The 14,584-nt window shown below is 44.1% G+C and overlaps 1 protein-coding gene across 3 annotated transcripts in view; it reads right to left on the reverse strand.

The window, feature by feature from the left end:
• Window positions 1-5,348: 5,348 nt before the first annotated feature.
• Window positions 5,349-14,584, reverse strand: part of usp24 (ubiquitin specific peptidase 24) — a 63,420-nt gene continuing 54,184 nt past the window's right edge. For all 3 annotated transcript variants that reach the window (XM_039735105.1, XM_039735104.1, XM_039735106.1), the window contains 11 exons: window positions 10,026-10,115; window positions 9,835-9,937; window positions 9,611-9,732; window positions 9,341-9,454; window positions 9,169-9,234; window positions 8,936-9,002; window positions 8,775-8,853; window positions 8,615-8,690; window positions 8,436-8,522; window positions 7,364-7,474; window positions 5,349-7,255 (listed from right to left, as the gene is read on the reverse strand). In XM_039735105.1, the coding sequence (XP_039591039.1) occupies window positions 7,193-7,255; window positions 7,364-7,474; window positions 8,436-8,522; window positions 8,615-8,690; window positions 8,775-8,853; window positions 8,936-9,002; window positions 9,169-9,234; window positions 9,341-9,454; window positions 9,611-9,732; window positions 9,835-9,937; window positions 10,026-10,115 (978 nt within the window). In that variant the 3' untranslated portion in view covers window positions 5,349-7,192. The remainder of the gene's footprint in view (window positions 7,256-7,363; window positions 7,475-8,435; window positions 8,523-8,614; window positions 8,691-8,774; window positions 8,854-8,935; window positions 9,003-9,168; window positions 9,235-9,340; window positions 9,455-9,610; window positions 9,733-9,834; window positions 9,938-10,025; window positions 10,116-14,584) is intronic.

A 14,584-nucleotide genomic window follows, 5' to 3' on the forward strand; every position in this document is an offset into this window, starting at 1 on the left:
CAGTTATCAGCAAGGAGACATGAATACCGTGGCAAAGCAAGGAAGGGAATGAAAAGACCGGACTGACTGACGGCCTTATATGGACAGGCAGCCAATTACATGGGAGGCATGGGGATGGGGGACGCAACATTGCCTCACACGGCGACCAAGCTGCTGGCTATGGACATATATATGTAAGTAGGTAGGATTCAGTTATGACCGTTACGCGTAGAATTCCGAAATGAAACCTGCTTAACTTTTCTAAGTAACCTGTAAGGAATGAGCCTGCCAAATTTCAGCCTTCTACCCACACGGGAAGTTGGAGAATTAGTGATGAGCGAGTCAGTGCGGGCTTTGCCTTTTATTAGTATAGATTATGAACTACTGTGGCTGCAAATCAAATGTAACATTCCATCCATTTGTAGCGGTGAATATCGACTGATGTGCTCGGCTAATCTGTTCCGCCTTGGACCAACTCATCTTCATCACCATGGCGCCCACAGTCTCCCTGACAATTAGTGGCCGAGTTGCCGCATGCCAGCACACACACACACCGTCCACTGTTTCCTTTGACTGGCTATGACCCCAAGCATTATCCAGCATTCCTTTACATAACTTGGAGGACAGAGGGTCAGCCTTTATGTTCTTTCGTGCGTCTTCATCCTGCCAGTAAGGACCATGAGGGTCTTGAGCTCATCCAGTCAGAGACATGGGAAGGAATAAAACATCAAAAGCTCAAATCTCACAAGATGTCAGACAGTTAGTAGGCAGCTGTCAGATAAGTGACACTGGCTGGTACCCTCAGCTGCTTCATGTTTAATTGGGGTCATTAGTGCAGGTCCACCCTGACTGACCACTACCTTAAGTTTCTTCTTCACCCTCACAGGAAGGCAAGCGGCTGCCCAGCCACTATGTGGTGATGCTGAAGGATGAGATGCACAAGTCATGTGTGGAACAGACAATCCAGCAGCTTTAGGCAAAGGCTGACAGGAGGGGACACCAGGTGAAGGTGGTCCACGTTTGTCCACACATTCAAAGGCTTCATTGTCAAGATGAACAGTGACATTTTCTACCTGGTAAGATGACCAACAACAGTACTGGCAGGAGAGTGGCTTGTACCTGATGGCAGCACCCTGTGCAGGGTAGGCCGGAATATCACTCAACAACCCACATCCTTCTCTCACAGCCTCTCAAGGTGCTTCATGTCCACTATATCAAGGAAGACTCACTTATGTTAGCGCAGAGCATCACCTAGAACCTGTGCAGGACTGTGCAGATGCTGCATGGGCATGGCAAGTCCAGTCCTCCAAATAAGTAATGTCAGGTGTGCCCAGCAGGGTACCACCATGACAAAGTTTACGGCACCTTCTTTTAATCAAATGATGGAGAGCAGGTGGAAGTCTACTTGATGCTTGATACCAGCATTCAGAATGTCCACTGTGAGATTGACAATTGGTCAGACTTTGACTGTGTCCCACAAGATGACAGTACTTGGAAAAATCGACAGGTGAGCTCATCACTCCTTGGCAGCTGTTCAAGCAACCCTAATGATCAGGTCCATACAAATCTCCCAATATTTCTTTCCTTCACAGGCTGGCAAGTGTGGCAGTTATGGCATTCACACAGCTAGCATTGAGGGGGCACTCTGGAGTGGCAAAGGGAAGTTCTATGTGAAGCCTGAGGTTGCTGAACTGCCAGGGCAAAGGGATGGTGAGTGGCAAGCTGGCATGTCAGAGCTAAAGTCAAATACTTCAATTCCATTGAGCACCTGGCCCAAGCAGTAACATACTCCTTAGTTGACACCATCCCAATAGTCCTGCCATTTTAATGCATTTTTGGACATTCCATGGAAGGAGATGTCTGGCGTATTCTTCCTCAAATTAAATCTGCTGATTAGCTATAATGCATCTCAGTCTGCACTTCAAAATGTCCACCTCCTTATTTGTGGACACCTAGTATTCACCAACCAACCAACCATTACTTGGTCTCTTTTGCAGCTCTCGTGTTCATCTGCAGCACTAAAGCTTCATAGTCACTCTTCTTCTGCCCTTTCTAAGAGGTTACAGCCAAACTCTCAATGGCGTCTACAGCCTGATGGTCCAAACTGGTGTGGTGTTCATCCTTGCTGCTGGGAACTACAGAGACAATGCCTGCCTCTAGTAGCCTGCATCAGAGCCAGAGTTATGGGCATCCCCACCAGTGGTGGTGGGGGTTGGGGTAAAGCTTTAGGATGTCCTGGTCACTCAGAGTTCATCTCCCGCAGGTCGCAACAGTGGGGGCAACAAACTATCAAGACCAACTGAAGAACATGAGCAACTCAGGGTCTACTTTGGCCACCACACTATCAATTTCGTATCAGGAGACAACATAGTGAGCACATCCAGTGACTGCATCACCTGTTTCATAGATAAAGAGTGGCATGTCCAAAGCTGCTGCGATACGGGTGACATGTGGACACTGCTCACCTGACATGCTTCTTCTTTACTGGCTTTCTGTGATTGCTACTGTTGTTCTCAATGCCAATCCAAATCTCACAGCATCTGCGTTGCCTACTCTACTTGGCCAAGGGTGGGCATCAATGAGATAGAGCTCCCAAAGGAGTATTGAATGGTCATTCCCAACGTGGTGGCTCACCTACCATGGAGCTCACAGCAGGTAAACTGAACACATGCAAACAGTATGGGTGCAAGCAGGGGACTGCACTAGGAATATGACAGCCCCACACAGAACGCTGTCACACTCTACAGTAGATTCAAGTCCCTTTAGAGGATCACACTAAACTGAAGCCCCAGTCCCAGAACACAGCCGATGGCGTCAACCTTCTAGAACGAACTTTAAGAACAGGAATGGTTCAAAACAAACTGCTGTCAGGCCACACCCACAAACACTAGTGTGGACTGTGAGCAGGCTCCACCTTCACAGACCAGGACCAGCTACAATGAGGCTCCACCCAAAGTATAAGGATCCAGTGCAGTCACACTGTACCATTAGTGAGGAGTTCAAGACTTGCCCCTAAAACTCCACCCACAAAGCACAGGCTCCAGCCAAGAATACAAGATCCAGTCCAGACACTGTACAATAAGTGATGACTTCAAGACGTAACCCTAAACACACAGGCATCAGGCCCCACCTTAACACAGACCAGCACTAATCAAACTCAGGTTCCAGGAACCAGTCCAGTCATAATGTGTTCAAGACCACCCAATTAAAGCTCACTATACTCAGGCTGCACCCCCACAGACTGGTCCTGACTACACTCAGGCTTTACCTCCAGAACACAGTAGCCAGTCACACTGTATAACAAACGATGAGTTCAAGGCCCCTACAACACACTGCTGTCAGGCTCCACCTACAGAATGTTCGCATGCTGCCAAAAGTAGTTCTACTTGACCACTGCAAACAAATCCAGCACCTACCCCCGAGGCTGACGTCACTCAGTCCATACCTTAGAACTGAAACCCAAGTTCTGCAATAAAATTAATGAATTACAAATTAGGACTGAGTGTGCCCAGGCTCCAAAATGAGACCACAGGCTGTAGCAGAATAAGTAGTGAGTTCAGGACCCACCCCACCTTTATGGGGAGTTAGCCCAAACCCTAGAGAGGATGGTGCTATAGTCACACTTTTAGATAGCAAAGTTCTTCTCGGTTCTCAAATCCCACATTGTGAAATGCAACCAACTCTAAACAAACTACACAGAGCACAGGCACCAGTCCACAATAATCTGGTGTGAATTAGAACTATGGGATGTGCTCAAGACCCAACCCTAGAATAGACTGTGCCCAAATTCACCTACAGACCACAGGCTCTGGTCCAGTCACACGCTGCCCCTGAAACACACAGTTACTAGGCTGAACCAGCACTGGCTCCATCACAGAACAAAGAGTTAAATAGCTGCCAGTAAAACACTGTGCTCTCAGGATCAACCCACGCTCAAGAACAGTCTCAGAGTGACTCATGACAGCATTAAACTGAGAATATTGTGAAATGCAGCAACCACAATTTTGAAATCAAAATGAGCTCCAACAAGGCATACTTCGCTCAGGCCATACCTTAGAACACAGGGACACTCTACAATAAATTATAAGAAGAAGAGTTCAAGTCCCACCACTAAGACTGAGAGAGCTCAGGTTCCACCCCAGTTTTAGTGAGTTCAGGACATGCCTCCAACTCTGTTGTCAAGTTCATCCCCTGGCCCCCACTTCACTCATACCATGCCGTTAGAACATGGATGTTAGTCCAGTCACATTTTAGAATGAACTAAAAATGAGTCCCCACCCAGCCATCCTTGGCCCCACTCACTTCTGTTTCTCACCCCCAGGAGAGTAGCTGCTCTGTTGCTCCTTGTGGTCTGAGAAGTCCGGATTTTACCATTTGGCCACATTGGTTGCACACTGCAGGGGAGGCGAAGAGATATTCAGCTGTTTCAGCTTCTCCACAAATGGACACCGACAAGGTGCTCACATGCAGGTGTACAGGTTTCACTCGTGGTTATATCTGCTCCCTTTCCATTTGTTACTTTTCCAAACACCTGCCATCTCTGTGCAGAACCATGAGGGACAGAAGGAATGCTTTGACCATAATGCTTTTGGAGGACTAGGAGTGTACACAGTGGACAGGTGATGTACCTGGCAGAAGGCCACGTCTCACCCACAGCAGTGTGTGCACCAAAAATAAACAAGAGGGCACTGGGCTGCCAGAAGGAGGACCACATGCCGACAGCTAAGCAACTCACAGGTTGTGAGTGGTGGAAAAGCCTGAAGGTGTCACTGTTTGCTCTCTCTGCATCTTCCAGTCTACTATGGGATGGCTGTTGAACAACATGAAGCCCCAGCGTGCCCAAAGGGACAAGCCCTGGGAGTGCTCTGGCTGAGAGGACACTGACATACGTGCCACCTGCTGCCATGTGCCCAGCATAGAATGTAAAGTGATAGAGACTGACTTAGTAGGATTCATAGAGAAAGTACAGTAATGGCTATCCAGCAGCTGGGAGGTCTTTGTATCACCACATACAGGACAGGGATGACCCTTGGTTTTGCCTCTTCATTGAGATGCAGGTGAAAAATTTTCTCCTGGGGCTCTGACATGCCTATGCCCTGGACAGCACCTGCGTGGTACAGAGCTCCAGTGGCTGGAAGGGAGTGGTAGATGTCACAATCTGCTGCCATGACAGCCAATCAAAGCTCAGCACCTCCACAAACAACCACAAGTGAAATTGGGATGCTGCCCAAACACACCTTGTGACATCTGCTACAGACTCCTGTTTATTTCTGCAGTTCTTATAATATCTTATAATAAATTGTATTTTTTTTAAGAAATGTGTGCGTGTGCGTGCACGCGCGAAAGAAAGAAGCTGGCAGCAGTGCACAGACTGTGCATTCCAGTTTATTTAGGAAAAAGTCTGCTTATCAAACTGTATCAGCTGTACAAATGAAAACTCGCTGTCCACATGCAGCACACAATTCTCACATCACCACTGCTTTCAGCCAGAAGAACATTCAAAGCAGAAAAGACACATACTGAATTAAAAACCCGTATCGATCCTCGTCCACTCCCAACCCCTGCCACGCTAGAAAAGAAATGGTCAACTGTGTGGCACTCGGAAAAAGAGCCGCCAGTGCAGGCTCTCAAATCACGCATATAAAATTAAAAAAAAAAAAAAGGAAAAGGTCATGTGATTCCAGGGATCGCACATGGGAATCGGACTACAAATGGGGCATCCTGTCCCCTAGAAGTCAATCCTCAAAACTCTTGCCATTTCTCTCTGGCTTGGACCGAACTATGCAAAGGATGAAATGTCATCATTGGACCGAACCAACAAATGAGATCCCACATGAATGAACTAAGGCCATTGTGATCCCTAGACATCACATGGGAAAGTCTGACAGATCCAAGCGGAAAACCCCAGAAAAGCAATTCTTGTAACAAAGAATAAGAGCATTGTGAGAATTCCTCATCCTGAACTAGCTAATGCAGAGTCTCGCTGGTTTTAATAGCAAGGTCCGGATCTTCAGGATCCCTAAAAATCTCTCACCTCATAAGTAGAATGAGATCTTGAGACACCAGCAATCTTCACTTTAGAATCTCGAGAGCCTCAAAAAGGCATAGTATAGTTCGGAGGGGCACCCAGGGTGGTAGCGGTGCTCCCTGCACATAAAAACCCGGGCACACGTCAGGCACTGCTGACCCTCTTGGCGGCTCCAGGAAGCTCATCTTCCTCAAACCCAGTGCTCCCAGTGCAGCACAAGCACCTCGCTACCCTATCTAAAGGGCTGCTGCACTGCAGCACAGGAAACCAACCGCTCAAGACTGCATACCTGATAAAACAAAAAAAGCACATCAAATAAAAAGTCTGACTTTGTAGAGGTGTCAGTAAAGACTCTAGTTCAAATTCTCATGCGCTTTGACACCCAAACTGAAATGGACAGCATACTGTCATAGATGTCAAGAAGATAAAGTGAACAGTCAAGAGAATCTGAAGGCACTTGTGGTTAGCTGTGCCTTTGGGCGTGGCATGTGGGTGGACATGAGTGAAGGCAGAGGGGAAAAAAAAAACAAAACAAAAAAAAAACAAGGCAAATGTGTTAAGAAAAACAAAATGAGCATGCAAAGAGCGGTCATTGCCGAGGCACGAGTGCACCGGGCCAAGCTGTGCCGCCTCAGAGGTCAAGTGTCTGGCAAAAACACTGCCCTGACTCTAGCGGCTGGGTCGATTCCACATTTAGGGATGCCAAGTGCCTATGCCAGGTACCCATCTCCATGGAGACATTTAACCCCTGCCCCACCCCATCCCTATTAGACTTTAAAGTGCTTGTGTGAAACTTTTTTTTTTTTTGTTGCTGGGCTGCACAGGTCATTCCCACCCCCCACCCCTGCTTAAAAATATCTTAAAGCCACTGTTTTGATCTACGGAACAAATCTTTACACATTAAATCATCTATTTAATTACACCAGCAAAAACTTAAAATCGCCCGTCCTCTTGATTCATATAAAAAGTAAACTCTGCTGCTCCTCCCTTGTCTTGCTGCGGCCACTTGGAAGAGCACGTGGCCCCTCTCGATTGCACACAGCTTGGCCCTACTGATGGCCACCAAAGGAGTAGCAGTTTGGGGTGTGCCGAGTCATTCCATTGGCACCCCATCTGCTGGTTGCCTGGCTGCATGAAGCCATGATTGTTTCCGCTACACTTTTCATTTGACCTGTGCGTTGTCTCCTAAGAGTCCACATCATCAAGGTCACTTTTGGGATCACCCAGCATCATTGGTGACTCCGAGCCCTTGGAGGAAAAAGCCAAGATAAAGGAGTTATTGTGATAGCCAAGCAGGGTGGGACAGTTCGGGGAGCCTCTCATGGGCTCCCAAAAGAGTGTGGATACACTTGCTACCTGACGCAGGCTCCTGTCCGAATTCTCATTGGCGGGGCTACCCTCTGAACCGTTGCTGCTCCCTGATTGCTCTTTTTCATTCAGAAGAGCCGTAGCATAGGCCAAAGTGTCCTGGAAGGGGTGGTGGGGAAACAAAAAACAAAAGTCCAAGTTAGCATAAGCATAATTTGGGTGTTCATAAGAAATGTAAAGATTTACTTCAAGAGGCAGAAGTACATAATAAACAAGAATAGCTGAGTCAAGCATCTGCAATATTAAAATGTATGCTTCGATTGAAGTTTAAAGTCTAAATACTCTTGATTGTAATAGATATGTGTCATTTGTCCCATAGAGGGCTAGTAAAGTATCAGAAATGACATCATATTTGTAATCAGTGACGCTGAAACAGTTCAGTTTGCTTATGTTTGGAATTTGTCACTTTTAACCTTCTGGGAGTATCTTTAAGATGGCTACAACCACCAGTAAAGAATCAAATTTTAAAAATATGATCGTATTTATGATCAGCAGCCTCAAAATAGAATAAAAGAACAATCCAATGCCCATTTTTTTTTCAAACTTTTGTTAAACAGTAATTTTGGCCCCTCGTATTCCATTAAAGAGTAAAACCCTGGGGTTGGCAAATGTGGCATACACAACTTCCAAGACCTTCTAATCATTTTTACTGAAGATATTTATTGGTTTACTCTTTTGGAGTGAAATTTCTGCACAAAATATGGTCCAAAAATTAGGGTTTTTCAGGTCTAAAGGGCAAAACGTCAGGGGGAACCCAATAAACCTCAGTCAGTCACACGTGACTAGACATCTAGACAAGTCAAATGGAATACCGTATGTGGGGACTTTCTCATACCAATGAGTCAGAGGGCAGCAGATAAAAAACATAACTAAAGTAATTTTTATGAACACAAAAGCATAAAGTTTTATGAGTTAGGTAATGAGGGGAAGGAAAGGCAGGAGATGACATCACAAGAGGGGAGGGCTGTGGATCCAAATGCAGAAGCGGACACTTCTGTTTTATATGAGCAACACAATGTTGTAAATGAGAGGCAGACACCCAGAAGGTTGCGGTGGATACCTGAGCTGAAATGGTGCGTTGGAAGGTTTTAGCCGTGGAGGTCTCATTAGACACATTGCTCTGAGGAGTCCAGTAGTGCTCAGACATCTGTGAAGAGAACAGACAAAAGATGTCAGAAGGTTGCCAAACAGCACCCACTCAACCCTCCTGTCCTCCCTTGAAGTCCTAAAAAGGGGCACCTTTTTCTGAAGCCACTGCACTGCCCAGCTCCAGTGGCCAGAGTGTTCCTTGAAGTAGTCCTTGGCAGGTAAGCACCTGGGAGAAAACCATAGGGAAACGTAAGATGCAATACAGTTCTCAACTAGTTGTCAAATAAAGGTGGCACCTGCTGCCACTTACTTCTGGGCCAGGGTGACCAGAAACTTGATGCACTGGTAGCAGCGACTGCTGTCCACATTGTTGCTCTGGTGCATGAGAGCTGCAGACAAAGAGAACACAAACTAAGCCAAGCGACATTACATGTTGACTAGGTCAGTGCCCACGCCTGGTAGTGTACTCACCTAGCAGTCCTTTATCAGATTCAAATGCATACTTTAGACGTTGAGGTTGTAAAGAGTCCTCCACCATCTGCAATAAACAAACAAAGGCATAGCAGGCAGTTGAGTAGGCTGCACTACATAGTGCCACAAGGCAGTCACCAGTAAGGATCTTCAGCACAATTAAAGAGTTTCTAGTCTCCCATTGTAGCAACCACAGAAAGCAGACCTAACACCTTCCCTGCCAGGCATCTCACCATAATCTCCAGCAGCATCTGAAAGATGTTCTTGAGTTCATGTGGTGGTGCAGTCTCCAGCTGAATCTGCATAAAAAAAATAAAATGAGATGAGCAAACTGCATGGAATACAGACAGGCAGCTAACTTGCCTACAAAAACAAAGAAACATGAAATTAGAGTTTTGTGCACACCTTGATGTGCTGTAGTATACTTATGGAAAAACGTTCATTACAAAAGCAGGACCACGTAACCATTTCCAGCAGGTATGGAAGTGGGCCGGATAGCTCTCGCAGGGCTGACATCACCTAGGAAGAGTCCAAAAGTTAATGCACCATGACTGATCACTTTCCAAAAATATAAACTGCCAACTCCCAGAGATCAAATGGCAACTCTCATGTCATTTATCTCTGTGCAACATCTTGATCCAAACAAGCCAGTCCAGCAGAACATGAAACCTGTACCTCCATTAAGTAGGGTTGTCCCTCAGCCTTGAAAAGTGCCACTTCAATATCATGGTGAAGGGGAAGGAGACTGCTGTTTGAGGTGATGTTCAGTGGATAGGTCTGTTTAAATAAGCCAGGTGCTGCAAAAAGAAGCAGGTGTAAGGCCAAGACACTGGCAGGTTGCTTAAGGTCAAAAACACCCCAAACCTCTGCAACCTCCACCATCAAATGGTAACACTTACCCACACTCCTTTGGCTGGACAGGTCAGAGTGCAGAACCATGATGCAGAGGGAGTTGTGTAGGTGCAGGAACTCTCTAGCCTGTGTGGAGCTCCAGCGTCGGCTCTGGGGGACACAAAGACAAACATAAGACCATGACCATGCTGTGAAGGTGCCAAGCTCCTTAAATCTTTGTGATCATCTGTCAACTTACTGTATTGCTCTGTCGAACAGGTCCAAGCAGGAAGATCAACATTCGCTTGAAGGCCAAGTGCTTGAGGAGGAGTTGACAGGGCTGCAGACCCTATGGGACAGATGGTGTGGGTGAGAAAAGAAGTGTGCTGATCAAAAGGTCTGTCAAATTATATAAAATTTAGGGTTTGAATACTTGTATTCAAAATAAGCAACTGGGATCCAAATATATATGAACATAGACTAAAAGGTTTAAATGCTAGTGCATGTATGTTTGCAGTTGACCTGCCTTTGAATGCTTCACTATTATTAATATTTTTGCAGCCTTCTATTGGAATATCTGGCCCTTCGTAAAAATGTATTTTTTTATGGGACCTGGACATTTCACAGTCAATGCACACATGAAACCCAAACAAAATTATTCATGATTACTTAAATACATTAAATGCACTACTCACTTTTGTCCCACACTGTGCCCTCTCCTTAAAATCCTCTGTTCTGCTATGTGCCTTTCTGGTCCTTTGTTGCAAAAAACATGATGTCCGTGCCCATCTATGCTTATTTTATATAAGCTGAGGCATGGTGAATCTATTCATGTTTCACAAATGGAAATGGTGAATACACTAAACATTGCACTGTAATAACCTGTCCTCATCACTAGGTTTTTTATTTGGCTAACACTTTTATTCTGAGCAAATAAAAAAAAAGGGCTATCAAGATATCTGCTAAGAAAGGACATATTGATACATCAATATATAGTGGTAAAAAACCCTATAATAGGAAAAACTAATAACCCCAAAATCTCAAAAACGCTTTGACTAATTAGATTGAAATTTGATGACACCATAGGAAAAATAATTTTGCCGAGACATGTTTTTGTCAATATTTGTCAATTATAATGATATAGAAAGTGGACAATTTGAACGCAGCCTGCCTTTTTTCCACTCGGCGCAGACATCTGTGTCTGTCAGTTGAACACAACCAGTGTAACCTTGCCAATAACGTGGCGTGAGTGAATAAGTAGAGGTAATGTGACAAGGATAAACAGATGGAGTGATGTGTGGACTGAAGGTGCAGTAAGACGTACTTGCACACTTGAGGTGTGCTATGCACCTCAAGTCCAGGTGCCAGGAAAGGAGAGAGAAATACGGACAGAGTTAGATTCCTTATGCCCAAGACAATTAGCTGTGACTGAAGGCACTTGCATGGTTCAGAAGAAACTGGAGATGGACACTGTACACAGTACTGGTCAACCCATTAGGTGACATAGGTGAGGCCATTGCACACGTGTTACACAAATTGAGAACCCAGCTACACCCAAACCCCTCCCAGGTTGATTTATTATTAAATAATGCATGGATTCTGTCCCCCACACAGTCTTGCACCCACTGAACACCATCGTCACTACTCCCATGTAAGGGCACGATATTTACATCTTCATCTAGGGTACCAGAAATTCTAGCACCTACACAGACTGCACATATAGAAGAAAACTGGTACTGTGACCTGTAAGGTGCAGTTTGTGAATTAATTCTTTCTTTAAAGAACATACACCAAATACCAAAATGCGTGTACTGTGTACTGAAACAAGTACACCATTTGCTGTTAATAGTCAATAAATGATAAATAGTTTTCTTCCTCTGGTCTTGACAATACATACAACCTATGTTGACATTTGGTCTAATGCACGATATACAAACATTTACTGACTTGACTGTAACAAAAACAAAGTGTTTTTTTTTTGTGTTTTATGCCATAAAGTTCCTATCAAGCATCCTCTAGGCATTTAATTTGTTGCACAGGCCAATTAAACATGCAACCTGTAAATGTCATTGCTTTTTGTAATAAATTAAAGTGAAATACAACTTTATTGTCTGGCTATACCCAAAAAAAAAAACTCACAGAACATACAAATGTCGAAAAATATGAAAAGTAATACTTGAGTGAAAGATCTAAACAAATGAAAATCACTATGATGTTGATATTAATAATAATATTAATAATAATAATTCATCCATTTTCTAAACTTACTTTATCATGAGCATGGTTGCGGGGAAGCTGGAGGTTATCCCAGCAAGCATAGTGTGATAACCAGTTTCAGTTCAAAAAAATTAAGTTTCTTGTAAAACTATGTTTTGTAAAGTCAGTCTCTAGGAAAAGAAAGAACGATACATGGCAGGAATGCTCAAGACTAAGCAGCTCCAGTGACCTACAGTAATAAGGCAAATTTATTAAAAATAAAAAAAACTGAGAAATCCCATGTACATAAGTATTCATAGCCTTTGCTCAATATTTTGTCGATGCACCTTTGGCAGCAATTACAGCCTCAAGTCTTTTTGAATATGAATCTACAAGCTTGGCACACCTATTCTTGGCCAGTTTCGCCCATTTCTCTTTGCAGCACCTCTCAAGCTCCATCAGGTTGGATGAGAAGCGTCGGTGCACAGCCATTTTAAGATCTTTCCAGAGATGTTCAATCGGATTCAAGTCTGGGCTCTGGCTGGGCCACTCAAGGACATTCACAGAGTTATCCTGAAGCCACTCCTTTGATATCTTGGCTGTGTGCGTAGGGTCGTTGCCCTGCTGAAAGAAGATCTGTCGCCCCAGTCTGAGGTCAACAGCGTTCTGGAGCAGGTTTTCATCCAGGATGTCTCTGTACATTGCTGCAGTCATCTTTCCCTTTATCCTGACTAGTCTCCCAGTTTCAGCCGCTGAAAAACATCCCCATGGCATGATGCTGCCACTGTAGGGATGGTATTGGCCTGGTGTTGAGCGGTGCCTGGTTTCCTCCAAACGTGACGCCTGGCATTCACACCAAAGAGTTCAATCTTTGTCTCTTCAGACCAGAGAATTTTGTTTATCATGGTCCGAAAGTCCTTCAGGTGCCTTTTGGCAAACTCCAGGCAGGCTGCCATGTGCCTTTTACTAAGGAGTATCTTCCGTCTGGCCACTCTACCATACAGGCCTGATTGGTGGATTGCTGCAGAGATGGTTGTCCTTCTGGAAGGTTCTCCTCTCTCCACAGAGGACCTCTGAAGCTCTGACAGAGTGAACATCAGGTTCTTGGTCACCTCCCTGAGTAAGGCCCTTCTCCCCCGATCGCTCAGTTTAGATGGCCGGCTAGCTCTAGGAAGCGTCCTGGTGGTTTCAAACTACTTCCACTTCCGGATGATGGAGGCCACTGTAAAAATTGGGACCTTCAAAGCAGCAGAAATGTTTCTGTAACCTTCCCCAGATTTGTGCCTCGAGACAATTCTGTCTCGGAGGTCTACAGACAATTCCTTTGACTTCATGCTTGGTTTATGCTCTGACATGAACTGTCAACTGTGGGACCTTATATAGACAGGTGTGTGCCTTTCCAAATCATGTCCAATGCAAATGAATTTACCACAGGTGGACTCCAATTAAGCTGCAGAAACATCTCAAGGATGATCAGTGGAAACAGGATGCACCTGAGCTCAATTTTGAGCTTCATGGCAAAGGCTGTGAATACTTATGTACATGTGCTTTCTCAATTTTTTTATTTGTAATAAATTTGCAAAAGTCTCAAGTAAACTTTTTTCACGTTGTTATTATGGGGTGTTGTGTGTAGAATTCTGAGGAAAAAAATGAATTTAATCCATTTTGGGATAAAACTGTAACATAACAAAATGTGGAAAAATGTATGTGCTGTGAATACTTTCCGGATGCACTGTATACTTGTAAAGTCAAATGCCCTTTTCCCAACCGCTAAATTTACAGGCATGTCTGTGAGAAATTAAAAAAAAAAAAAAAATAAGAGTATGAACTTTCTGCTCTTAGCTGATAAAACAGAATTATTGGTTGTTGGACCATCCAAATATGTACATTTGTGTGAGAACTTGAGTGCTAATATTGATGGCTGTTCTATCTGTGAAAGTTCAGTGACTAAAGATCTTGGAGTAATTTTTGATAATCGTCTCACACTCCAGCCTAACATCAAAGCTATTACCAAGACAGCATTTTTTCACCTTAGTAATACTGCAAGAATCTGATACATTGTCTCTGCGTGATGCAGAATCATTAATACATTTGGTTTTTCTAGACTTGATTATTGTTATGCCCTTTTCTTCAGTCTTCCTAGTTGTGCTACTAGAAGTCTTCAGCTTGTTCAGAATACTGCAGCTAGAATCTTGACAAAAACAAAGAAACTGAGCATGCAACACCCATTCTAGCTTCTCTTCACTGGTTATCAGTTCAATCAAGAGCTGATTTTAAAGTTCTTCTTTTATAAGGCATTGCATGGACTTTCATCACCTTACTTAGCTGAGCTAATTATAAACATACATTACGATATGTCCTATTTGCTCTCGTAATGCAAGTCTTTTGTTCATTCTCTCAGTTAAGAAAAAAATCAGTTGGCCAAAGAGCATTTGCCTACTGTACACCTTATCTTTAGAATGGCCTGCCATTATATATAAGAGAAGCACTTTTAAATCAAGACTAAAAACCTTCCTTTACTACCTTCATTGCAACGTGCTTTGAATTCAGTCAGGTCAATCATTCTGGAAATAATTCTTATTACATTATTCCCTTGTTGACATACCTTAAATTTTAACATTT

This window comes from Polypterus senegalus, chromosome 14 (genome assembly GCF_016835505.1).
Source record: "Polypterus senegalus isolate Bchr_013 chromosome 14, ASM1683550v1, whole genome shotgun sequence".
Taxonomy (NCBI): Eukaryota; Metazoa; Chordata; class Cladistia; order Polypteriformes; family Polypteridae; genus Polypterus; species Polypterus senegalus.